The sequence below is a fragment of the Charadrius vociferus genome, unplaced genomic scaffold (genome assembly GCF_000708025.1).
Source record: "Charadrius vociferus isolate BGI_N301 unplaced genomic scaffold, ASM70802v2 scaffold62, whole genome shotgun sequence".
NCBI classification, from domain to species: Eukaryota; Metazoa; Chordata; class Aves; order Charadriiformes; family Charadriidae; genus Charadrius; species Charadrius vociferus.
Window position 1 is genome coordinate 1608413 of NW_009647419.1, and position 26537 is coordinate 1634949.

General features: G+C 37.3%; 1 protein-coding gene across 1 annotated transcript in view; it reads left to right on the top strand.

Moving 5' to 3' along the window:
• CRIM1 (cysteine rich transmembrane BMP regulator 1 (chordin-like)) overlaps positions 1-26537 on the top strand; it is a 189598-nt gene that overhangs the window by 95755 nt on the left and 67306 nt on the right. The window contains exons 7-8 of the mRNA XM_009880437.1: positions 12158-12279; positions 24915-25097. Coding sequence (XP_009878739.1) covers positions 12158-12279; positions 24915-25097 — 305 coding nt within the window. The remainder of the gene's footprint in view (positions 1-12157; positions 12280-24914; positions 25098-26537) is intronic.

Genomic DNA, 26537 nt, shown 5'->3' on the forward strand with positions numbered 1-26537 from the left:
GCTTTTGCAGAGGCAGTTTTATGAAACTTGATTTTTGTCTCTTGAAGATACTATGGTGGCCTTAAAAATCGGACCATGAGTGCCTTCCTTCTCAATTTCTGTCTTCTGTATTCAACAGTCTACAAAACAACAAAAAAACCACTCCAAAACCAGAACAAACAACAACAAAAAAACCCTGGCGCTTCTTAGTAAGTATTGTCTCACAGGGTTTTCTTTATAAAATGGAAATATATCCCCTTCTCCAAACTACTTAACATCAGAGAAGAACATTTCCCACAGCCCTCCTCCCCCAGATGTTGGAAGTGAATCACTGCTGATAAGCCGGCGTCATTGTCCTTGATCTCCTGAGATGAACTCTTGCGGCATGCACATGTTGGCTTGAATATCTTGCTGATAGTATAGGATATAATCATATCCTTCTGAGAGCAGAGAAGCATCCAGGACCATGTTCACTAAATCCCAATAATAAGTTTGCTTGATATACTTATTTGAAAAGCTCACAGTATAAGCCTGAATATGTTCTAGATTAGAAAAAGTTCAGAAGTAATTGCTGTATGTTTATCTATCAAAATCTCCATTAGTTTGTTTTTTATCTGTGTCTCAACGTTAATGTTAAAAAAAGCAGTTTCAAGGTGGTTATGGTGGGAGGAGGAGGGAAAATCAAATGTAAATGAAGCATAACAGAAGCAGATAACACGTCACAAAGAGAAACTTTAAGAGCAGTGAACTGCTTAATAAATCTAAACAAACCAGGAGTACCAGTCACGATGACTATTTCATGTGTCAGAAGAGTGACGAAGAGCTTTTTACAGATACAGACTTGCAAGATTGGAGCCCAAAAGACTGGGACTTGAGGGATGAGTGAATGAAGACTCTTTGAATCGGACCATTTCACTGTCAGTTACAGATATTGGGATGGCATTGCAAATGAAAAACTCTCAATTGACTCGAGTAGCGTGGAGGAGCAGGATTATAGATTTATTGTTTAGAAGAAAACCTCTGAAAATGTTTCTTAAATGAATTAGTCATAGAACTTTTTTTCCTTGTTGGAATAGTCTTTTCCCTGTTTGTTTTTCTTTATATGTGGCTAAAATGTCTCAATCTGGAGCTGCGGTGAATGGCAGTGCCACAGTTTGGTCTGCAGTATGGTAAAGAAGTGAAATGTATTTGACCAGCAGAAGTGTTAGTTCTCTGGACAGTATAGTAAAATATTGTTTTACATTGTAATTGCCTATTCAGTCCTGTTGGAGGGTCGGAGGGGCAATTTATGTGTGCGTTTTGTTTTCCCCAAAAGTAAAGCTTTACCTAGAAAACAGCCCAGCTCTACCCCCTGCTGTCCAGTTCTTAAATACTTATTATACAGTTCAAGAATACTTTGTAATACTTTGATGTAGTAGCAAATCATTTATTTACCCAAGGTTTATGTTAAGCTATATTTGGATAGAAGTTGAATACAACTTAGAGCAGTACAAAACCAGATTTTATTATCATATTTAATTAAGTAAAATTACCTTTCAGGGGATGAAATAGTAGCAACAAAAGTAAATTTACAAAGCCGTGTTCCATTTTAAGAATCTATTAAATTAAGGAAACTCTTTTGCATCTGTCCTGTACTAAAATGTTTTTAACATCAGTATGCCTTATTTAGCAGTTCTAAAGACATTAAGGAATAGTAGCAGTTTATATTTGAGAGTCTCTAAATTTTGTATACCATTACTGAATTGGTTTTGATTCCAAAGGAAGAAATTGCCTTTTTTCTAATAGAACTTTGTCCTATCTTAGGCACAATATAGATACCACTTGAGAAATTCATCATTAGCAGTTTCACTTTTATTTTTCAGAAAACTTGTAGATAACTGTTAAGACAACCATGCTGTCTTTTCATGTTAGTGAACTGAAATAGAAGTCCTGTTGCAACTGTTTATGCAAAAATCACACCTCTTCAGAGGTCATTTACGTTCATTTATGATTTTATTATCCTTCTAGATTACTTTGCCCAGTAAGCAATCGCTTTTCATGTACTTTATTCCCTTTTATGACACTTGTACCTGTTGTCATTGTATCACCGGTTGTGTCCGCAACCTATCATGGCATTAGACCTACCAGCCAATATTCTGTATTTCATGTTGCACCAGTGTCTAGGGAATCCTAGTGGCAGCTGCACATAAACTAGCACAGTTCTTTTCTTATCACTTTATGGCACCACTAGAATCATAGCTGGGAAGTCTACAGTTGTAAATTCTTTGTTAAGCTATTGCCAATTTATATTTGCATTTTATTTGAGACTACCCACATATAGCTAGTTAGATAATGTTTATCTTCTGATAGCATCTGTAGAGGTGGCCTCTGAGTCCCTGATTATGTTTGCATCTGTTCCACTCTAACAGGAGGGAGTAGGGTACACCCTTTCTGTTCATTCTTCTTAGCTGCTTGGCTGGGCCAAATCTTTTCTGCTTTATTCGTTGTCAAAATATGACATGATTCTTGCATGTTTGTCTAGATTCTTTTCTTAAAGACTTTAATTTTATGATACATTGTTTGGGTGTTCAGTACAGGATTCACCACTTCGTTTTTCCCAACCTTCTTTAGAGGGCAGTTGTAATATTTCAGGAGGTGTAACTTTTTTTTCTTTTCCCCCGGTACCAGTCACCTCTCTTGAGCAACTTTTGCTGATATAGAGGTCTCCCTTGTATTTGTTCTGGAATTTTAGATCCTTCTCCTCCACCCATCTCATCCTTAAGAAATGATGTCTAAGAGAAAGTGGTTATGGATCCCAATTTTTGTTAAAGGAAAGTTCAGATGGAACTAGTAAGACCAAATACAAATCCAAGCACATCTGTGTCTTCCTGAGATTTCTATTCAGGCCTTGACTTCTGAGTAACTTTGATAGCTGGACCAAAGGTCTGACAAAAGCATGTTAAGGGTTCTGTAGAAGCTTTGCTATGCTTTCAGTTATTTCATCAGCATCTTAGAAACTCTGGTTTCTAGTTATCATGGCCAGCTTGCTTAAGTTGTTCCTCCTGTACTTCAACTCTAGCAGACCACTTTGCCATCTCGAGTACATCTGACCATCCAGTACCATGGTGGTGTAACATTTGATGTTGAATTGGAGTCTGTTCCATATAGAGGCAGGGTTTGTAGTGAAGGAAAACTCTGCATTGATGCCAGCTGAACCCATTGCATGTCAAACTCAGGCTTGCAACAGGGTTTTATTTGTTTTAACAGTTGACGAAAAGAACAGCATAGAACACTGCAATCTTGTGCAGTTTCATAATACCTGAAAACAGGTGTTTAAGCATTTTCATGTATTTTAGTCTTCAAAGACTCACAAGTTAAGAAACAGCAAATATTTTTCCCAGGAAAACCATTTTTCTTCATTGAGATCTGATAAGTGAGAAAGTGGTATTCAGTCCTGTTTACAGACTGCACTGTACTGAATATCCACAAAGAGCAAGGATAAAAGGGCATATATGTGACCTTTATAGGTGACCCATGCTTCACATCCATCTTCTCCACGTTGGTCTTCCAGGAGGTGTAATGAATTGCTGAATTCAAAGTTCAGGCAGTCTCCTCTTTCCTCCCTTACTACAGCTGCCTCAGCCATTCCTAGATGTTCTCAGTGTGATGATAGTTATTGGGCACCTTGTTGGTGTCCAGCCTCATAATGTGGGTTGTTTTGGCAAGCAACCGTATCTTCCTGAAGTCCAGAAATGAGAAAAAGATAAGTTTGCCTTTAAAAAAAAAAATAAAATCCATCTCAATAAAATTTCAACAGAAGATCTTGAAACACAAGACATTTCTGGAGCCTGATGGCTAACTTCTGAGTGTCAGAGACCTCTAACACAAAGAGGAAAGATGAGAAAGTTTTCAGAAGGAATAGCATGTGAATCTTCTGCAGAAGAAGCTGAAAAATGTTTTAAATGTAGGGGTCCCTGCTTGCATCTTTTATAAGATCAGCTTTTTGCACCTGTATTGTATAAGTTCAAAATACACAGCAATACTTTTCCACCAACTCCTAGGAAGCATTGAACTGCAAAAGCTTTCAAGACAATGCTACCTAAAGGAAGGAGCAGATTTCCCATAAGCAAAAAAAAAATCCCAAAACCCCCAAACAAACAAAAAAACAAACAAAACCAAACAAACAAAAAAAAACAAAAAAAAACCCCAGCATTTGTACAGGGGAGGAAGTATTGATCACAGTTATGCAAGTGGTGTCCTTTTTTAATGTATGAGTTTTTATGGAAAAGTATATGTAGTGCTGTAATCTGACCATGTGCTGTGTTAATGGTATATTTATTCCTTCACTGTTGAGAAGACATTTTAACCCAGATAAATTAAAGTAACTCTTAATTGTATCTACTGTTAGATGGTGTTTTATGCTTGGAAGTAGAGTGAGATCGTAGTGTTTATAGAATTTGGTTTTGTTTGCATACTTAATAAGCAAGCTGGTGTTTGAATACTTTTAATTTATAATAAGCTGGTAGACATGTCTTTCTGTTAAAAATTTGTTTTTACTTGTCAATCTAAGAATTAGTGTATAGCTTGATCACACTGAATATTGCTCTCCTTCCTACCCCCAAGACTTCCCACTCTTTTGTTCCATTTCTTCTACTTAATCATGTATTAACTTGTTTTGAAATTGAATAAGTGATTTAGTTCACAATAATTTATGACTTGAACAGGCAAATTTCTGTTTGTATCAGAGAGATCAATAATGTCTTTGACAGTTGTCCTCAAACACAACTCTACAGATGCCTAAGGAGACCCATACACATAATAAAGCAGTAGAATTATCATTTGAATGTTTGTATTTTAGAAGGGAAGTAGACATGAGAATTTCCCAGCAGTGTCCAACAGTACTCAAGAGCAGATGATAATATCAACATTACTGAGGATATATCAAAAGAGTTTGAAGTTGTTTCCTCTAGAAAATAGCAGGAAACATTGTGTCAGCCTTCAGGAGCCACAAATCACTGATTCCTTTTACCTTCTTAAATTATTTAGTATTTAAAAAGTGGAACTGAAGGTTGTGGACAGTTTTAAAATACGTAGTTTCTCACTACTCTTCCTTGAAATGTCATTGGTGGAATTTCAAGAATCTCGTTTCCAGAAAAGGGTTACAGTTCTTGCATACGTGGTTCTCACTACATGGAAAAGGTCTTATTAATTGAATGGAGTTACTTGGTTTCAGAAACACTGCGATTTTGGAGCAATCTTCTGGCCTCGATTTTAAATTTAGTCCACAATGGAATAAATTCAGAAGCTAAATGGTCATCTAATGGTTTGCCACATTTTTAGGAAGGTCATATTTGCCCCTTCTGGATGGTTTGCTTTCTGGTCTCTCTCACATGAAAACAGCATAGAACACTTATCAAACAGAGTCAATATATCCTTTCTAAACTGGTACAGAATTGGGTATAAGAAAGGTGTTTAATACCACGAGTGGCATGGAAAAGCTAAACATGGAATTAATTATAGGGGTTTTTTTTTGCTTTCAAAGAAGAAAAAATGGATATCAAATTAAACAATCAGATAAATTAGAAAATGATGTGTTTTGGGGAGGTTGGTGGGGGTTTTTTGCTGCTTTTGTTGTTGCTTTTTGGGGTTTTTTTTTGGTTAGCTTATGTTGAGTCCCTGATGGCTTAGTTTGAGGGAGATTTGTTATTCACCAGTAAGAAAGTTTAGAGTTACAGGAATATTGAAGTTAGTGAATTACTTATGAAACTATTATCTGTAAGTGATTTTTTTTTTTTAACCTCAAGTAAAATACCTTAGGAATTTCTTTTGTTTGTAAGAGGATCAGGTATTTATAATTCCTCATTAAAAAGTAGTGAAATAAGAAAAAAAAAAATTAGATTCTTATACCAGATAAGTAACATTTGTATAACATCTTAACTAATGTCTTATCTTTGGTTTTGAAATGTTTGTTATATTGTGAAGGGTGAGGCTGATAAACCGAAGCAAAGAGTTACTGAGGTACATAGTGGTTACAAACGAAGAGATCTTCAACAGAGAAATACATAAGCTGGCACGGGAAAATATGAGAAAAATGCAGGGTTGGACTGGTTTATATTGTGTTCTATTTCCTATACTGATGAATTCAAAAGGGTCTGTACATATATCAGTGTATTGAAAAAATCAGTGTACTTGGCCAGTGGTTTTAAGGTTACTGGTTCCATGGCATGACTCTTGTGACTATCCTCTTTTCCCATCTCATCCCTCCCGGAAACAGATCAGTTGATTTTACATTAGTCAAAGGATGAAACTGAGTCTTTTAGCAAAATGAACTCTTTGGATTCTAATAAGCCTTGGAAAGATGGTAATCTGCTTGATGTGAATGCTGACTTTACGACTTTTTCCCTTACTTAGCATCTGTTTGCTATTTCCTAACACTAATAATAAGCAAAAGATGCACAAAACCTCCCGTGTTCCTTTTCACAGTATCTTTAATTAAAAGCTAAATAGTTGCCTTTTGTAATATTTGACTGTCCCCTGTGTATAAAGATCACTATACTCATGGAAAAATGCACCATTATATTTGGTATCTGTAACAATATCTAGAATTTTAGAATGGAATTCCTACTTGGGAGCACACTAGCTTTGATTTCTTGATAAGTAAACCCCCTGGAGAATTAGAATAGGAAGAGTCACTTAGTTCACATAGAAGTGATACAAAACTTTTGAGCATTTGGAAATGGTCCAATAATAATGTTATATGCAACTTCCACAGTTCGACCATCTCTTTCTACAGGTTTATCACTGATCTCCCAAATACAATACTAAAAGCTTTCCAGGAAAAAGGAATATTTTCATTACTGACTTGCTTAATCATATCTTTAAAACTGAAACTGCAAAATGTATAAAACAGTGACCTTGAACTTGTGGGCAAAAACTCTTCAGTCTGCATGTCTGAAGAAATTCTAGCTGAACTTCTTGGATGGAGGTGTCCCAATGGCTTTGTCTTTGCCTGCAGTGTCACTTTCTGTGTAGGACTGGAGTTTAACTTTTTCTAAGTGTAGGATTTGGGTGATTCCTGAAGCTGTAGCTTGATCAGTTAAAAACTCATCATCTTGCCTACCCACCTCACATCATGGTTCAAGTGTGAGTAACATGGGTATAATCCTTCATTGCTTCCATGAGATTGCTATGTTAATATTTCATTTTGCTGTATCGTCATCTCTTGTACCCTATGTTTGATGATGGGGAGGGCCTAGCATTTAATCTCTTTTCCTCTTTTCATCAAGCTTTGATAATGCTGGGAGCTCTCTTCTCAAAATTCCTTCTTTTACAGTATCTTTAAGTGTTTATATTATTCACGGATCTGTGGAACTTTTCTCTACTACATTTAGGTAACATAAGTGCTAATAATGTTAATGCAGATTGTATTAGATTCCTGCAAGGAAAAAAAAGAAGGTCCACGATAAAATCTCCACAGGAATGTGATGTATGTTTCGGGAATGCTTTTCTCTAGTCTCAGTGCTTCAGATTTAATTTTGTTTTGATCCTCAAAATAAATATCTCTCTCCTCAACACGCCCTCGCCCCAACCTTCCCATTCACTGGTACTAAATTTTTTTTCCAGGTTGCCTGTTCTTATTTTCATAGACATTATGCCTTGTGACTGGAGAACTCTTTTGATCCTACCATCAAAACAGCTTTTCTGAGGCTAACCAAGCCCTTCTCTCTTTTCATCTGTTTAATAACAGAAGTAAATGAACCAAGATAATTAGATTTTAAATAAAAATTGTCGTTTACAAGTATTCTGTTTGATTTATTTTTCTTCCTTTTCCTTTTCACACTTCTGGTGGCATAAAGGAAAATGATGATATAAAAGCAAAACAACAACAACAACCCCAAACAAAACCCCCTCAAACATAAAAGAAACAAGTGATGAAATTATTTATGTTTTGAAGAATTTAAAAACTGAAATTAAAAATCAGGCCTTTTGAAGCAGTTACCTTCCTCAGTCTGTACAGCATTGATTAATGAACACAGTCTTGTTTCTGGTTCTTTATATACTGAAGTTTCCCTTGCTCAGTTGTTGAAATTTCTAGGATTATTGTTGTTGTTACTTTTTTTTCCTTTTTAACCTGAAGAACTGGAGACCATTCTTTTTACCAGTCAAGGTTGATTTTGTATTTTCAAAATTTCAGTTCAGCTGACTTCTTACTTAAGATTCTTGCTCCCCTCAAGCCATCCCACCACCTTTTCTGTCTGCACTCCATCAAGTCTCTTGCATGACTGTTTGATTCTCCTTTTTTTTTTTTTTTTTTTTTCTTTCTGGGGGACATTGTACTCTCTTACAGGGCTGCTGTTCTGTGTTAAAAGGACATGTTCTTCTTGCCTTGACTTGAATGCTGTTATGATATAACATCCCAAGAGACGTCTGTCTTTAGAGCCTTTGCTGATAAGGTGTGTGAGGGGCAGATTGTGAGTGCCAACTTCTCGGTACCTCAAGTACTGACCTTCCTTTGATCTTGGAACTTTTGGATGCCACTGTGCTATTTGCTGTTGCAGTGGTGTCGCTGCAGGCTGTGTAAAGAGAGAAGGCGGCATAGACAGTTGTCTTCTCTCTGGGAAGGTTTTCTTAAAGTAACTTCTGCTGTGTTGGCTTTCCTTGGGCAAGTTGCAGTTATAGGGGGAGCAGCTCAAAAGCAATGTTGTGCCTTAACAGATCAGAAGTCTGAACAGCTGAATTTTATAGAAATGACTTCAAGAGGGACTGTGGCCCCTGTCAACAGGCTTATCACAATCTGGCCTGCTAAACTTCTTCAAACCTAATGCTCCATACGAAGGCTGATACACACACCCTGCAGGTGCACAGCTGCCTGCGAGAGAGCACAGAGCTGGACCACAACTGCTCTTCCATCCGTCCCTCTGCTCCAAAAGGCGCTTCAGAAAAATCTAGTACTATAAAGCTCATTCTGCTCTCTTACTGAGAACAGGATCACTTACTCCAAATTTCCAGATGTTGTTGTTTTGGCAGTGCGACAGCCGTGCTTGGCTACCAGAATTCCTTGGGTTTCTTCCTGAAAGACTTCTGTCTCCAAAACAATGTTTTCCATGCTAATAGCCTGGACGATGGTCAAAGGTTTTCCTAGCAGAGCTGGCTGAAAAGAATGCAGGCTATTTAAAAGTCCATCTGAGACCATTTGCTACTTTGACATTCTCTTATGCATGGATTATTTTATAACCAAATGGGAAGTTAATTTAAAAAATTTTGGAGGGTGGGGTTTTGTTTGCTTACACTGGGAGTGAGTATGTGAAGTTTTGAGTGCTCTGAATGGGAGGGAGTGTTTTCTGCAGAAAGGAACATTTGCTCCCAGCAGTCTTTTAAACATCTTTTTCAGCCCTTCTTCTGGAAGATTGTCCTATCTCAAGTTGTTTAATCTGGTGATTCATTTTTTGTTGTTGTTGTTTGGTTTTTGTGGGGATTCTGGATTTGGTTGGTTGGGTTTTTTTAAAAGCAGTTGATTGGGAAGAAAATGAGAGGGGAAAAGTACAAGTTATTAATCTGATCATTTAATATTCTCCTGCAACTTAAATAATCAGTGTTAATGAATGTGAGGCAAAGGATAGAGAAGATACAGACACGTCTGAAAAAGCTTATTGTGAAGGCAGTAAAATTAAGAGTGGTAATTTCAGCTCATGAGATTTGGAAAAAATCAAAGTCCACAACTATATTTCCATTGCATGTGCCGTTTTCTTAGTGACAGACGTGAATTTTCAGGAAGTTTGATCTACCTGTATTCTGAGAGGTTATCTGAGTGTTGAATATAGGGTGGTTGAAGTGAAACCTAGTATTCTTATGTAGGTTTTTAATACCGCTTTCAGATTATGTCTGTACTCTTTTTTTGTTATATATGTTTTAAAAGACTTATTTTCTTTCTTCTTTAGCAATATGTAGGCACTTATTTCTGTGTTTCATTCTTCTCACAAGGGAAAAGCGTCTCCTAAAGCAATGTCTGCTAGATGGGTTAAGGTACAAATTCCTTGAATCTCACAGTGCTAATTGTTCTTTTTCGCTGATTGCTAGAGGTCATTTTTTTTCTAACCCCCTCCAGTAAGTATCTTACTTTTATTGGGGAAGCAAAAGGTAAGACACTAGTACAGAATTCTGTAAGAATACGTAAAGTCATCTTAAAGGGAAGCTGCTATCACAAATCCTTTGGGTTTTTTGATCCCACGTAGTGGAAGCCATAATGCTTTGTTTCCTTCTACATTTCTGAAGGCAAAGGGCATGAAGTAAAGAAAATAATTAGATTCCACCCTTTTTTTTTGTGTGTTCACAAAGAAGTTGAGAAGAAAATGTCAAAATGCTAAATAAAGCTTTGGTTTCTGTACTCACTTTGTTGGTTTAGTTCATTATCCTTTACTGTTACGGTAAGCACAATGTTAAAAAAAACACCTTTAAATGCCTGTTTTAAAACTGTCACTATATTGTATATTTGTGCACATAGAGTTAAATTGCTTAATTTTATCTTAACGTATTTCACATTATTTGTAAATTTGATATAATTATACTGTTTTTTTCAAGGGCTCATTTATCCCTTTATAGTAACACTGTGCTATAATCCAATATTTTAAGAATCCTTTTCAGATGGTATAATAAAGGTTCTGTGAGATTGCTTGACTTGACTTGTATTTCTTCTTGCAGACTTCCTTTTGAGTAATACTTTATGGTGGACAATGTAACAAAATTATCCAACACTGATGAGATTAAAGGGAGAGATATTAAAACCCTGTCTGAGAGGGGGCTCTTCTGCATTCATTGAATACTGGTTTGAGACCGAATGGGTGTTGAGCAATTAAGGAGATAAGCATGGTAGAGGAGAACCAACCTTCTCGCTTTTTAAGAGTAAAGAATAAGCAAATACATTAAGTGTTAATGATGCATCTTACTAATGAGTGGTTTAATGTGGGGGTTATCTTAGAATACTTAAAATATTTGAATAGTTATTAACGAGTAGGGTTCTTATTTACATTTCTTTAACTCATAATTACAGGATCTTCTGCTGAGTTCTTTTTTTCCTATTGAAATTCATGTGTATTTGTAGTATGCTAAATTAATCGACAAGTTTTTTTACAAAAAAATCTGTGATTTGTAATTGAAAAATTAAAGTGCTGTTCCATTAAGTTTCTCAGCTATGATATTTGCATATTTGGTTTTATTCATTTTGTCTTTTTATTGAATCACTGCTGCTCATCCCTATAATGTGCCCATTGTTCAGGACAAGAATTTTCTTAAATGTAAACTTATCAAAAGTCTTAAGTGTTTGACTTTTAGACTATTATGTTAATCGTAAAGCAAAGAATCTGGAAACAAACCTGACTATTGTTTATCTACATTTTATGTCTTCCAGTTCTTTAGGCTGTTTCCTTAAATAAGCAAGTAAATACTACTAACGTGGAGAAAATATTCTTTTTAGAATGATCTGATCTCTGAACCTAACCACAGTATTTAATATACCTAGCCTCCCAAATTATTTGGCATCTCATGTAATTGGTTTCCCCTCCACAAACTAAGGGCAGCACCATCAAAAAACAAAAGAAGAACCTGCAGTTATTTTCATTTGGCTTAGATTTAATGATTCTGCATGGTCTTCCTTTCTCTTTAATTGTTCCCTATATAAAACTGGGTATAATAGGGTTTCCTAATGAGAGAACTCTCTTCTGATGAATCGGTGTAGTTACCGCTCTTAGTGTTTCACCAATTTTGATTTTTCAGAGAGAATTGGAGGAGCCTACTTTTGCAAGTCTGGAGAATACAATTATTGTCAAGCAATCCGGAACTACCGTTTTCTACATTTTTACATACAGCACTAGGGAAGTGTTGGTATTGCACAGTACCACCTTCTTTGCTTGACCAGCAAACAGAGTTCAGATGGGTAAAAAAAACAAACAAACAAACAAACAAAAAAAAAAACAAAAAAACCCCAACCAAAAAAAAAAAAAACCAAAAAAAAACCAAAAAAACCCCAACCCTTTAGGTTGATAAGCTATTTTCAGTGTTGTCTTAGTAAAGGATGGTTCTAAGATATGAATATGCTAATACTGGAACTTGTGCTCTAGCTTTCTGTTTTCCTCTTGCTTATTCTTTCCCATTTTACATGGCTTCATTTATTTATGGAGTTTTCCTTACTGTTCTTTGGTTTCAGATGCGAGTGTCTCTCTGGTTTATGTGGTTTCCCCATGTGCGAGGCAGGCTCCGTTCCTCAGATAGTCTCGCGTGGAGATGGAACACCTGGCAAGTGCTGTGATGTCTTTGAATGTGTCAATGGTACGTGATGCTTTCTCTTGCACCTGGAGAGGAGGATTTTATCTGTCTGTGGGAGATGCAGGGCATTGGGTTATTTTTACCATGTCGTCAAGATCTGAGATCTGATTTTCTTGAGGTTCATTCAGTAAGAGGCAACTGGAAGTTCTACTGAAGATACTTAAGTGGGAAATTGCATCACTTTTAAGCTGTCACATTTCTTTAATTTCTAAAGCACTTTTCCCTGTGACCCAGGGAACTTTAGTTTTAGCAAGACTCCTTCATTGCATGTGTTTCAGGTACTTCTTTGCCAGTAGCAAACAGCAGAGCCCTTTTAGAAGTGAAATTCTTGTTAAGCGCTGCAACTGCTTTTTGCAGAACTGTGAACAAAAGCATGCTGGTTAGACTGTGGGGTTTGCTTTAAGAAACATTTGCAAAGTAGTTTTTAACATTGATGTACAACCTGTGGAAATTGTAAGTCAGTGTAAGGATACACTGATTTGCATTCTTTGTTTCCCGATGTAAATGTTTAGAAAATGTTTAAAAACCTGGAATGTGTTATGCAAGTGACCATATCTCAGGACTGCTCTATGCTATATATATATATATATGTATGTATATATATATAAAAAACTAGCATATATGCTACATACAGTGAGTTGGGAAGAGAGATATTTGACTATTGGTAGATAGAAGGGGAAAATTACTCTTGAAGGATTGCATACTCAGATAATTTCTGGGCGTAAAAAGTTACATGTTGGTGCAGTATTTACTAATTAATATTTATTCAGCAATATTTAATCTTGTTCAGTGGTGCATGTATTATGTTTGAAGCAGCCTTTATTTTACATTCTTCATTGCATGTGCACATAAACATACATAGAGAGACATACATGTCCACAGGAGGAGAATGTTTATGATATTTACATGTAGTAATATTTTAAATACTCAAATGCCGATTCAAAAATAATACTTAGTGTGTGTGATGGGACATTATATATAAAAATGAACTTCTTTTATATGAATAAAAGAATCTGCATCAGGAAGAATCACAGATTCTTTATCTTTCAGATTAATTCTTGCACTATTTGGGATAAGATTGTAAATACTGTAGAATTAAATGCGAATTACCTAATTTTTCTTTATATACTGACTGTGATACTAAAGTAATATTGATCTTCCTTTGTTTCATATTTGTGTCATTCTGTTAAAGTATCATTTCTGAATTTGATTGAGCTGTGTGACACACCTCAATGCCATGTTTGATTCGGTATTTACTTTGGTACTTTGAGCAAGAAATGTGAAGCCAATTTGTAACACGATGTCTTTACTGGTGTGAAACAGCCTCAAAGGAACAAACACCTTGCTAACACCTCTGTTTCTCTTCAGTCTGCAAGTTATTTGTGGGTACTGTAATCAAAATTGTTGCCGTATATATCGTATCAAGTGTTAGATGGAGCTGTTTGAGTTGCCCACTTTTTTTGTCCTTAGTCATTTCCATACTCCTCCTATTTCCAAGGAGGAGTTATATTCATTTTTCACAGTTAACAGTGAATTTGGGCTGCCTTAGCACTCTTGCCCTGTGCCTCATTGCCTTATTGCTCACTGTAGCTGACTCCAAAGCTTTGACCTGCTTTTGGGTCACAGTGGTTTTTTTACGCCTCTCAGGTTTTCCCATTACTTAGCTTCACCTTAGTAGTGCAGAAGTAGAGTAAGAAGGCAGAGTAAATTGGAAGAAAAAACACAAGTTTTTGAAGGGAAGCTGACAGAGGGAAGCAGAAAGGCCATATTGGAGGAAAATGAAGGTTTGTAGGGAGATATAATCTTTTGCCTTGTTTATGTCCTTAAAACATCAGTATTAAAATAGTATAGGCGAGTATGAAAATTATTTTTTGAGTTCCTCTTTAAAAAAAAAAAATCTGAGAAACCTGGTCAGAAAAGTTAAATACTTGTATATTGTTTTGTTGTGGGTTTGTTTTTTTTTCCCTAAAGGGCATTTGTCTTTACGTTAATGAATGCGATAATTAGATTTTAAAACATAATTCTGTATGATGTGACTTGAAAATGCTTTAAGTATATATAGAAGTGGGAAACTTCCAGGTGCAATTATTAATGATGCTTCGTTTTGGAAAGAGGAAATAGTTATAAACCTGAAGATGAGAAATATTTTTATCAACAAGTTGGGAGCAACTGTGAAACTACTCATGAGAGAATTCTGTATACAACGTTTGGATTGTGTGACAGATCATTTGTAATGAGGACAGAGAAATCATAGAACTTGACCTGCATTGCTTTATAATTTAGGGTTTTTTCAAGTGTATTTTAGGATGGTTATGGATGAGTCTCTTATATCAGGGAAAAATATTGCAAGCCACACCTCTAAAATCTCTAAATTCCTAGAAAACTAACTCTGACATGAACTTACTAGATAAATGTCTAGTGCAGTGACAAACTGGTAAAAAATGTTGTATGTCTATAAAAATAGAAATATATATTTATTTATAGATGTTTTATGTTTACATATATATTTCTATTTTTATATAAATGTATATATAATCCGTACCATTATTTCTGTCATTTTAAAATGAAGAGGAGGGGGGCATGTTGTTTGTGAGACTGATAGTGGAATATAATATCCAATTCTGGTTTTTAGAAGGGTCTTGAAATATAAACAAGTGCAGAAGAGTTAGAGTAGACAGTGACAGATGGAGGAAATATCTTACAGTTATAGGCTTAGATCATTTTCTTCACTTCATCAAAAAAAATTGCCATCAAAGTAACAAGAGCCAAATCTGTAAGATCTAGGACATGCTGTTCTCAGCAGCGAGGGTGGTTAGCTCTTGGCACAAACTGCTGGGAAGATGCTGAATTCCTTATCTTCATCCTTTCCAATTAGGATTAGATGCCTTTTTAAAGAGTGTGTTTTAATCAAATGCAAGTTAATGGCATTATAGATGGTAAAGTGAGAAAGTTGTGTAATCGGTGTTACCAAGGAGTTCCATTAGTTACTTCTGTGTTTGAAAATCTGTGAAAACAGGCAAGAGAATGGAATAAAAAGGACATGTGAACAGTCACATTAGTATAGTTTTCCTGCTGTTATAACATCTATTTAATATTTGAATTAAATAACTCGGGGGTGGGGGGGAAGCAGTCAGGAATAATGCTGATCATCTGAGTTGCCTTAAAATAGAGGTATCTGTTATGAATAAGTGTATGTAGACTGTAAAAAAAAAAAAAAAAAAAAAAAAATCTGGTTTGTGTATTGTGGGGTAACTAAATTCTGTATGTAGGTAACACTAATGATGTGCTTGCAGAGTGTTGAAGCAGGCCGGCCTTCTGCAATATTTATTGCAAGTATGTGCCATGTGATAGATGTAGAGTTGCGTGTTCAGAGGGATCCTGGGGAGGCTGCCTTAGCTGTGTAGGAAGGAGGGCTGCCCTCGTTGCGCAGCAGCATTGAGCAGCGTTGAGGGGTAGTTAATGAATCAGGGAACCAAAATATGTGCCGTGTAGAGACTCTGCAGTATATTCTCATTGATGTTTGTCAGCATTTGGGGGACAAGATCAGTCATTCCAGTACCTAAAGGGGGCCTACAGGAGAGCTGGGGAAGGACTTTTTTACCAGGGCTTGTAGTGAGAGGATGAGGGGGAATGGCTATAAACTGGAAGAGGGCAAGTTTTTCACTTTAAGGGTGGTGAGGCACTGGAACAGGTTGCCCAGAGAGGTTGCCAAGGCCTCATCCCTGGAGGTGTTCAAGGCCAGGCTGGACGTGGCCTTGGGCAACCTGGTCTAGTGGGAGGTGTCCCTGTCTGTGGCAGGGGGGTTGGAACTCGATGATCTTCAAGGTCCTTTCCAACCTAAACCATTCTATGATTCATTCTTTCACAAACATTTTTCCTGGATTTAATGTAAAACTGATTTAGAAGCTCTAAGATATGTCTGTAGATTTTGTGTGGTTATCTTTGTTACCACTACACAGTGTCTCAAACTAGCTTTTGGTTAATCAGTCTTAAAAAAGCATATTAATCTGCGGTGAGAGAAACTTCTACAGTAGTCACTCTTTGCAGATCATGGAGTTGTTCCTGTTTGATTATAAATACAGCAGTAAGTCAGTACACTAATCATTACTTTCATGCTTCAGATTTGTGATGGGTGTGTCCTTAAGTTTCACATCATGTGTAATCTGCTGTTTCTCATAGTTTGTTATATAATTATAGAAACATTATCACCAAAATAACGTTTACTCCTGCTTGAAAATGTTCCTGACATTTCAATTTAATTGGAGCTTGTTGAGTATCTGCTGTCTGTGGCTGTTCAGTCTTTGTGTAGGTTGAGCTTCTTTTTGAATTTTTTTCTTTACAGGAAATAACTGAGAAAGTGCTAAGAACAACTTTCTCATTGACAACAAAGAAAAAATTCATTTCAGAGAGCTGATGCTCCTAATAATTCTGTGTGGCGTTTTAATCATCATGAATCCATGCGGAGATCACAGTATTTTACATACTCTTACACTAACTGGAGTCATAAATTTGTGGGTTTTAAAACACCACTGTGGTTAATTCATCATTACAATTAATGCACAAGTGTTACTGTCATTAGAACGTGGTTCTTGTCCCAAAGGTCAGTCCATTAAAAAGGTCAATTTTAAGGCACATATTGATTCTTTCATTTTGAAGGAAAGCATCTTTGTAAACAAAATCATTCTGTAACACTGCTTGTTGCATATTAGTATAGTGGTGTTTGTAGTGAAGTTTTCCAGGACGAGCAATGTTCATAGTCAAATGTGCTTGTTCCTGCAATGTGTGTGGTAGATACAGAAAAAATAAGGCAACGTGGGAAATCTGCAGCAAATAATTTCCTCTAAATATATGAAACTGAAAATGAGGTTGTGCCTATTCTGTGGTTCTAGTGCATTGTAACAGTGCACGTTTTGGTAAAAGCTTATGTTGCTGTACTTAAAGGTAGGTTACTCCAATTGCCGTGAAGTTTCCCTGCTTGCACTTACCTGAAATCTGCTTTCCATCTAGAGAATACTAGACAGTATATGATGTAAATTTGGGGAACATTGAGCAAGAGATTCCCAAGTTGTAGTCCTTTCTCAAAATATCCTGCATTTTAGGGAGTTTAATTCAAGGTTTCTTCTGATCTACCCAAAATATATTACTCATCAGGATTTTTGTCTACTAATCCTGGTGTGCTGCCTTTTCTCATGGCAGAGCTTGTAAGGAAAAAAATTGATTCAACATTAAATTACAAGCATCAGCAAGTGAATGTAAAGAGATTGAAAGCTGGACATGCAGCAGGAGTGGACATGTTTGGAAACAAGAGAGTATCCAAAGTTGCCTGTTTAACGAGATATCGATGCATGGGTCTCTTGAATGTGAGTTGCGCTGAAGCACATACTGACTGTGAGCTGTGCCTTAGAAATCTGAGAGGGCAATTAACGAGCATCCTGCAGCTGCTTCCTTCTGTCAGTCAGAGTTTCCACTTTTCAGTAAGTTTACTTGAATACAATCGCTACTTTAAAAGGGTTTCTGGTTGCTGTATGAAAGATTTTAAATTGCATGTCTGAGAGTGGTCTTCGTGAATGTGTCCATGCAGTCCAAGGTCGAGGGGACCAGGCTACTTTCTGCCACGGCCACATATGAGCTGTGATTTGAGCGTCCAGCCTTGCCAGGAGTGGTTCTGGAGCCCCATTTCACATCCCTTTCCCCCAGAGGTGAGGTGCGGGCTTTCGTTGCCCTGTCCATTGAAAATGGGACCACCTGATGCATGCACAAAAGTAACTGGCATTGGTCCAGGGAAGAAAGGATTACAGTTTCTCCTGGGACTTAAGACTGTGACCCTTTCTACACTGCTGTTTCAGGCTGTACTAATGATCAGATGGCAGTATAGAAGTGATCTCCATCAAGCTCATTCACTTGACATGACACATAACCTATGTTTTATAACTGCTTCTGTTATTTTTTCCTCACTTGAGAAGATGCCACTGACATAAATGAGGCATTTCTCTTCTCTGTGCCTCCTGTCTTTCTTCACACTGGCATGTCTATACGGTGGTACTGCATTGGAGGAGAGATTAAAATCCCTCTTTAATCACACTTCTTGTCACCTGTTGATGCACTTAGTCCTCACAGCATTTGCAGTTCCATTATTAAGCTCATGGTGTGGAAAAGGATAAAGGTGATTCTACTATTTCTAAAGGGAAATAAGAATCACCTGTTTTGAAAGGGAGCATCAATGAGTACTGAAGGGATTTGATGGGGAATATTGGGTCAGCAAGGAAAAGCTTTGCTAAAGAAGGAAGAATAGAGTCCAAGTGAAACACCTCACAGACACCAGCTAATTACCACAGAGTTCCCGTTATTTATTGCACTAATCCTGACAGAACTGATATTCCACTTTCATTAAACTTATTTTGCGTGCTCTTAAGAAGTAATGATTTGACCAAGGTAACAGTCTGTCCCAGAGAGGAGAACTGAATACAGTCCTGAACCTAATTAAACTGCGCATTTCTCTCTGGACATCCAAACCCCCATAATTTTGTGGTGGACTTTAACTAGACAGCTGCTTAAAAATAACAAGATGCAAAATGTGGTTTGTGAGGCACAAAAGATATCAAACTGTTTGCTAAGTAATAAAAGGAAGATTAATATTAAGGGAAGATAATCTGATGCCAGAAAGGTAGAGAGATTTATGTTTGTGGGGTTGGGGTTTGTTTTTTGGGTTTGCTTGTTTTTTCTTCAGTCAGAACGTTTGAGCAGTATTTGAACATCACAGATAATCACTAGCCACAGCAGTGTAAGAATTTGGTCTAGTATAGTGAAAAAGCAGGTCAGTCTGCCAAACCAAGTCAAATGTTTTGGATCCTCTGAACCTGGATTATACTCATCATAGTCAAATTGGGAAAAGTATCTGAACCTATGCAAGTCATTACTAGTTAAATTTAAAATAGGAGGGAAAAGGAAAATGCAGAAAACTGAAGGCCAGTCAAAAGGAATTCCTGGTAAAAATATTCAGTCTGTAGATGCATATAAATAAAATATAAATAAATAACACTTAAATAAATCAAAGAGGAGGGGTAGCAATTGTCAGGACCACAGCTGGATGTGAAACCAAATTTAAAGCTTTTACAGTGGTTCACTCTGAGTGGGAGGTTGGTCAATGGGTAGTAGAGACTGAGTTTTAAATAACATGAGGACAAAGTCTAACTCACTTCTTTCATTCATATCATTTAATGAAAAACAAGATGCTAGATAGATTCTGTGGAACCAATGGTATGTCATATACAAAGAATATTAGATGCCATATGGTGCAGTTCTGTCTGGTTTTAAAAGTTAAAAAACAAACAAACAAAACAAAAAACCCCAAAAACCCGAAACAAAACAAACAACTAAATACTTCTAGTATTCGCTTTGGTGAAGTAGTAACATTGTTTGCCAAAGTGAATTTTCTTGGTGAGCTAATGTCTTCAGTAATGTTCTGACTCTCAGATATTTCTAGATGCTTAAACTTGGACAAGGTTGCCAACACTTTGGAGGACAAGGTTAGAATTAAATATTTTTCTTGAAGGATAGAAGAAATGGTTAGACCTGTTATATCATCAAACCACAGCCTTGTGTTACAGGTGTGGGGATTTTTTTTTTTCCTGCAATTTTTTCGTGCACTGGAGGCTTGTCACAAATGTACTGGCAATGAATGATGAACTATGCCAGTACCTTTTAGTGGTGCTGAGATTGTTTGATGCCTGTGTCCTGGTAACATGCCTAGGGCTAAACTGATCGACACGTGTATTTTCTCCTGTGATAGACTGACAGAGAGTAATGGGATTTAAACATATTCCTCTGTTATGAGGAATATGGCTTGCTTCCAAGATTGCTTGGCAATTTTATCGAGAAAATCTGTTATTGTTTGGGGTTTTTTTAGAGCATAGCCATGGTCCTTGGTGGTCCCAGCTCCTTTGGTTGTCCTGGTGGTTTTCTGTGGTGGGGCTGTAACCTACTGCAGGATGTTAAAAAGCAGCACTGCTTCATTTCCAGGAGGTAGAGAGAAAAGGGGGATAGCCTAGAGGAAAGCCACAGACACAATCAAACACTGAAAAGCATGACCTGATGAAGAAAAATAAAAATAGAAAGAAATGTGTGCATTTTATCTGTAAGAGAGGATGGAGGCAGGGACACCCGGGATGAGTCCTCTTAGCACCAAATTTGCACATTGGAGGAAGGTAAAAAGCAGTAGAGCATACACCTTAAAGATGGGAAAAGTAATGAAACTTGGGAAGCTTTCTTTCTGTTTGTTTGCAGTTTGTCTAACCTGAATTATACTTGCTACAATTTGCACTGAGTACAGTAGTTCAACTGTGGAATTGCTTAATAGGCAGGCTGCAGTTTCTCTGTTACTTGTGGTTTTTGAAGAAAAGATTAAGGCAGGGATGTATCAGGTAGAGCTGATTCTGTTGGGGCATCTTTCCCTGCTCTCCTCCATGATGCAACCTCCACCTGACAGGGTCACTTGGAAATAAGTCTTCTGCCTCTGTGGGAAAGACCTCGCAGTCTTGTCTACTGTGTGTAAACAAGAGACAGGTATATCAACCTACACAAGAGCTGTCTTCTGAAGCTGCCTACAGACTACTGGATTGGGACCTGCTGCTGAGGTGGACAGAAAATTTTGAGACTGTTGTGGAAAGTCAGCACTGTATATAGGTTCTGGCAGCTGGGTATAAAAGTGGTTTCTGATGTGATGATATGGACTTTCTCTGCTAGAAACCTTACTCTAAAAATTTGATTATTTCCATGTTGTTTCAAAGGTGAATTGCTGAATTTTATTTTCCTGAGCATCCTGCATATCTTTTAATGTCACTTACAGACCACAGGTGCACAAAATAATGTTCCTTTCCTTTAAGCTGTGCAAATATGTATAAATAATTGTATAAACACATGCATAAATAATTGCATTGATTTACAAATAATAGTTACAGTTTGTTTTAATTCTGATCTCTGTGTTTCTGGATGAGCTTTTTAGAAGATGCAGGACCAAAGGCCTTTCAGAATTGTCCTGCAATTATGTTAGTAGGGAATGCACTGCACTAAGCAGTAAAACCTGAAGAGTAAGAACCCAAATACTTTTTTTCTACCTCCCTTGTTTTTACATAATTGCAAGGAAACAAAGCATACAGTGTGTTGTCCTTTAACATTGTTATGGGCTAATTCCAATGAAAGGTATCCTTCTCTTTTTTTTTTAACTTCCTATCAGCGCAGCTTTTGAAAAACGGAAAGCTCTTCTGTATTTTGTTTATACGGACTCAGGATTTGAGTTTATCAGTTTCCTTCCCTTTCATTTAATCGAAAGTTCACAGCATTTGCCCTGGTGCCTTCCAAGAGTCTGGTACAAATACTTCTGTACACTGAAGGAACATCTGAAGTGCTGGAATCATGAACATTTTAATCCTTTAAACAACAGAAAATTGTTTTGAATCTTGCTTCCGCTTTGGGAGGACTGGAATTTCTGATCCTACAAAAACAAATGCCCAAACTTGCCTGCAGACAGCTGATGCCTGAAGCATCTCGTGCGCTTGGCATAACCGTGTGCAGGATTGCTGCCTTGCAAGGCTCGGATTGCCAAACTTGCATGTGTCTCTGAGCTGCTCCGTGACTCTAATCAAAGGAAACCACAAGTATTGGGAAACAACAGAAATCTCAACAACAGAAGTTTTATTTTGGGCTAGTTCAGCCAATAGAACTGTATTTAATTACATTTAAAAGTACGAGGCAGAATAGCTTGGAAAACTGGTTTGATAAAATGGATTGTGTCTGTTCACAGTTCAGGTTGGAGATAAAGGTCTTGAGAAATAGTCGCGGTTTGTGTCTGTGTAGTGTGAGGCTGTGCGGTTTGCTGCAACACTGACTTTTAGGGCTCTCGCTCCCAGAACAAAAAGGCTGTGGCTGTGAGATCTGTAGAGCTACTTTTGTGCCAGAGCTGTTTCTCATTTAACTCTGTGGCAGGAACGTTAATGCTAAATCAGGTCTGGTCTCTTAGTCATGCTTAACTTTATATAGGAGCAGAGATGTGGTATCACCTGTCCTTTCCCAGCCAGTATAAACTCGGTATTGTTCTGGGTGCCGTCCGCTCTGTCCTGGCTTCTTTCACAGATGGGCAGTTGTACATCTGTGCTTGGTCTGGGTCAGTCTTGTGTTACTGGGTTATCTGATGGCTGGCAGACACTGAATTCGTGTTCACGAATCCGTGGCCTGGGTGTCTGTCTCATACCCACTGTTCCGCTGTGGTAGTCTGCATCAGAAGAGGGATTTGGGGTTTTGGATATGTTTAAGCGCTCTGTGCTGTGAAGTTCAGTCAATTTACATTACTTTGTCACATAGCGAAGCTTTGGGACTTGGAGAATTCTACCTGTAGTATTCTCTTTATTGGTAGAATAATTAATTCATGGTTACCAGCCTTTAGGAAAAGATGCATTTATTTAATACTAGCTTTATGTTCTTTGATTCCTTTGTGGCTGCCATACGTAGATCAGTAAGGCATTAAAATTAGCACACTTCTTTTTTTTTTTTTTTTTTTTTTTTTTTTTTTCAAAAAAGAGAGAACCGACAGAATCTTCCAGTATATCGTGGTGGAAGAAATGCATCGTTACAATTCCACAGCATGGTGCTCACTCTTTCATAAGGCTTCCACTTTATGGGTATCTAAAGCTAGAGTTCTTCGTTTAGTGCTTGTTTTGGCTTGACTGAGTCTTAAGACTGCAGTCTCTTACATATGGTTCTAACAAAAGTAATCCTTGTCTCATAGCTCGATGTATAGGCTCAGGTCAATAGTTTAGTATGAATGTATACACTACCATAAATCTGGAAGGTAAAAATACATGTACAGTAAAATTCTATGCTGGTTTTCACTGTAGAAATAAAACATACTGTTTCCTTTCAGGATTTACAGTTACTTGCTTGGTCTTGTTTGGACATTTTAAAAGTGAATGATAATTCATGGAAGATGATGGTTCTACTTCTAACTAGGCAGGAATTCAGATCTACTGTTTGGGGAGTGGGGAATCAGTAAAAATCTGGAAAGCTGCAATCAAAGCAGCAGAGTCAGAAGCAAATGGATTAAAGGCCTTTTGAGTTGCGTTGGCACTTTTTCCTTTTTGAGAAGGTTTTTAAACTAACAGCTTGAGCTACATAAACTTGAAATATTTCTCAAGTGTTTGTTTATGTGAATTGCTTTGTAATGAGGTCATAGCTGTTTTCCCGGACACAGTGGTATTTCCTCCTTTTTTTTTTTTTAATACTGCTTTCTACATTATGGCTTGAAGACAGAACAGGCATATAAAAATCAAACATTGCTTAGGATACTTCCAAGTTTCAACTCTAATGCTTTACAATCATATTCAATGACTTGAGGCTGCAGTTCAATAGAAGTGTATGTGGAAAGAAATACTAAAGTCCCTGAAATGCTTTAGAGTTTTAAAGAAAATGTGTATCATTGTCAAGAGTAACTCAGGTGAAAAGTTTTTAACCCCCTAAAGTAAGAGGATTGTGGTGGGTGTTCTGTGTGTGTCAGTTAGGCTGGTTGAACAGAATATGCTCCGCTGGCAGTAGGTGGTGGAGGTGGAGGAAAGTACAGACTTTCCTCTGTGTGGGGGTAACTGACGTGTGGGGTAACTGCAAGGTCAAAAGCCCTAAGGAGACCTTATGATGTATTCATGATGTGTGGATCTGCTTCATAATCTGGAACCAAACCTCTTTGGTATAAAAAAATAATAATAAATTAAGAAAAGGTGGTTAAATCTGCAAACTGTTTTGTTGTTTTAGTTAGAATATTTTTTTTTTTTTAATGTTAACAAATTAAATAGTCAATGTCCTTCCCAAGATACTTAGGAATTTTCAGAGGCTTTTGGTTTCCCATGAAGTTTGGATTTAATTATATGTTAGGGCTCTGTTGTAGATGGAGGCATAGAAGAAATAGGAGTCTTGTGTTTTTGAAACGCTGAAGTGATCACATAAATATTTATTACAGTTGAGGTTATTTTCTGTGGGGGTTATAGATGTAAACTGACTAGTGCAGCTCCAGGTTGCTTGAACTGAGAAGTATTCAGTTCTGCACAGCAGATCATGCAGTCACTAAATACGTTGTTTGGGCTTTTTTAAACATATCCCTATGGATTGGACAGCTTCAGTGCAATTTATCCACCTGTGTACAGAGTCCAGCAGAAAGGAGGATTACACTTAAGAAACATCAGAAACAGTCGTCTTAAAATAGAAAAATCTTTTGCTTCGTTTGCTGAAATTTGAAGTAGCTTCTGGCTCATCCAGAAAGAGAACTATCTAACACCTATGAAGAAATAATGGGGCCTTAACCTTTTCCAGTATTTTAATTTTGAAAATGGAGACTTTCAATTGTAAATAATTGCTCTGAAAGTAATTGTGAATAGCATTTTATTTTCTTCCATTGTTGAAACAGACTATGAAATATACCATGTTCTTAAAAAAAAAAAAGCAAAACCCATTGTATTTTGAGTTTAAAAAAATGAAAGATCAATTGTCTCTTTTATGTCTGTTTTTGTCAGCAGCAACATGAGTTTAACTATTTACCATTTATCAATATCCATAAAATACATTGTTAATTTTTTTTTTTCCCCTCTCTCTTCTTTCAGAAGTGAAGCCAACTTGCATATTTAACAGCATGGAATATTATGATGGAGACATGTTTCGAATGGACGCCTGTCGTTTTTGTCGATGCCAAGGTGGAGTCTCCATTTGTTTCTCTGCCCAGTGTGGTGAGCTACACTGCGACAGGTACTATGTGCCAGAAGGAGAGTGCTGCCCGGTGTGTGAAGGTACAGTATCTTTTTAATCCTGTTTGCTTATTAATTCTACTGCTTTTTTTCATTTGACTTTTCAATGCAAATGAGCAAACAAGTGCTTTATTTTGTTCTTCTGAAGTTTCCAGATTCCTCCTTAATTCAGTTTATTTCTACATTTTTGCTGTGTCTGAGTGTGCTGTCTTGTTCTTTGCAGTGCTCCTCTGATGTTCACCCGCTGCCCTTTTTATATAGAGCTGTTTGGATTTCCTTTGCCTTCTGCATCAGAACTTTCTTACACATGGTCAAGTGTGCAGTACTTTTTGGGGTCCTTCTTCCCAAAGGACAAAAGAAGCTGTTACTAATTTCTGCACTGGGTACTTAGGCTCCTCCAAAGCAGCAGTGGTGGCCCTAAGGCACATTTCCATGGCTTTGCAGCCTGCTTCTTCCAGTCTTGTTCTGTTCAGCTACAGCAATGCACACACCATCTCTTCTCCACAATTACAGCAAAGAAATGGGGCAGTAATCTGGCTTAAGTGTTTTTTTTTCTTCCTCCTTTGCCCTGTTGATAGCCTTCTCCTCTACTTGTTAGGCCTCCAGTCCTCCTAGAAAGGGTTCTGTGGGAAATCTCACATTGGCCCTCTTGCTTACACAAGAAAATATTGGACGCATCTTCTGCCAGAATACAACCAGGATTTCAGCGGAGGGAGATGGGGCTGGTGCTCTGCGCTTAGGTCTTGCTGTGGTGGGGGTCAGGTTTTGGCCACGGCATAGACAAAGGCCCGTTAAGCGCTCCTGGTCCCTTTGTTTAATAGTGAACTTAAGAATGACTTCTCAGTAAGCAAAATGAGCCAGAAATCTCAACTCTCCTCCTAAGAGGAGAGGAACCTAATTATTATTGTCACTTTCAGACACTTTGTAGTGTACTTAATTTCAGTATTCCTGTAGTTCCTTGCAGGAACAAGTGAGCCGAAGATCCATTATAGTTGTGCTTCATTCCAAAAAGAGAATTGTGACAGTAAAAAAACTCATAAAAATGAGTCTAAAAGAGGCATCTATAAGGGTTGGACCATCTCAGTCAGCACAGGATTTAGTGAAAAAATAATGTTTTGGCAGCTTTTGTTACAAACTATTCAAAACTTCTTCAGAGATGTAAAAAAACCAAAATCTGCATAATGAATTGTCAGTGTGGGTAAGGTAGGAACCAGGAAGTCGTTCTTTAAAGAATATTTATATTTTTATGTATTTTAGTGTATCAGTTCGTATCATATAGGTTGATACGTGGTGTTCACCTATCGAGAAGTTGAAATACAAATGCTGTAGGCTTAAGTATTCTGAAGAGATACCAGTCCATGTTTGCCATGTGTTTAAGATCTGGTCTAGGCATTGATTATTGAACATAGTTGGAGACGGGACGCTGGGCTTCTTGATCTTTCCTGGTACAGTTGTGCCTATCCTTTTAAGACACTTCAAGCT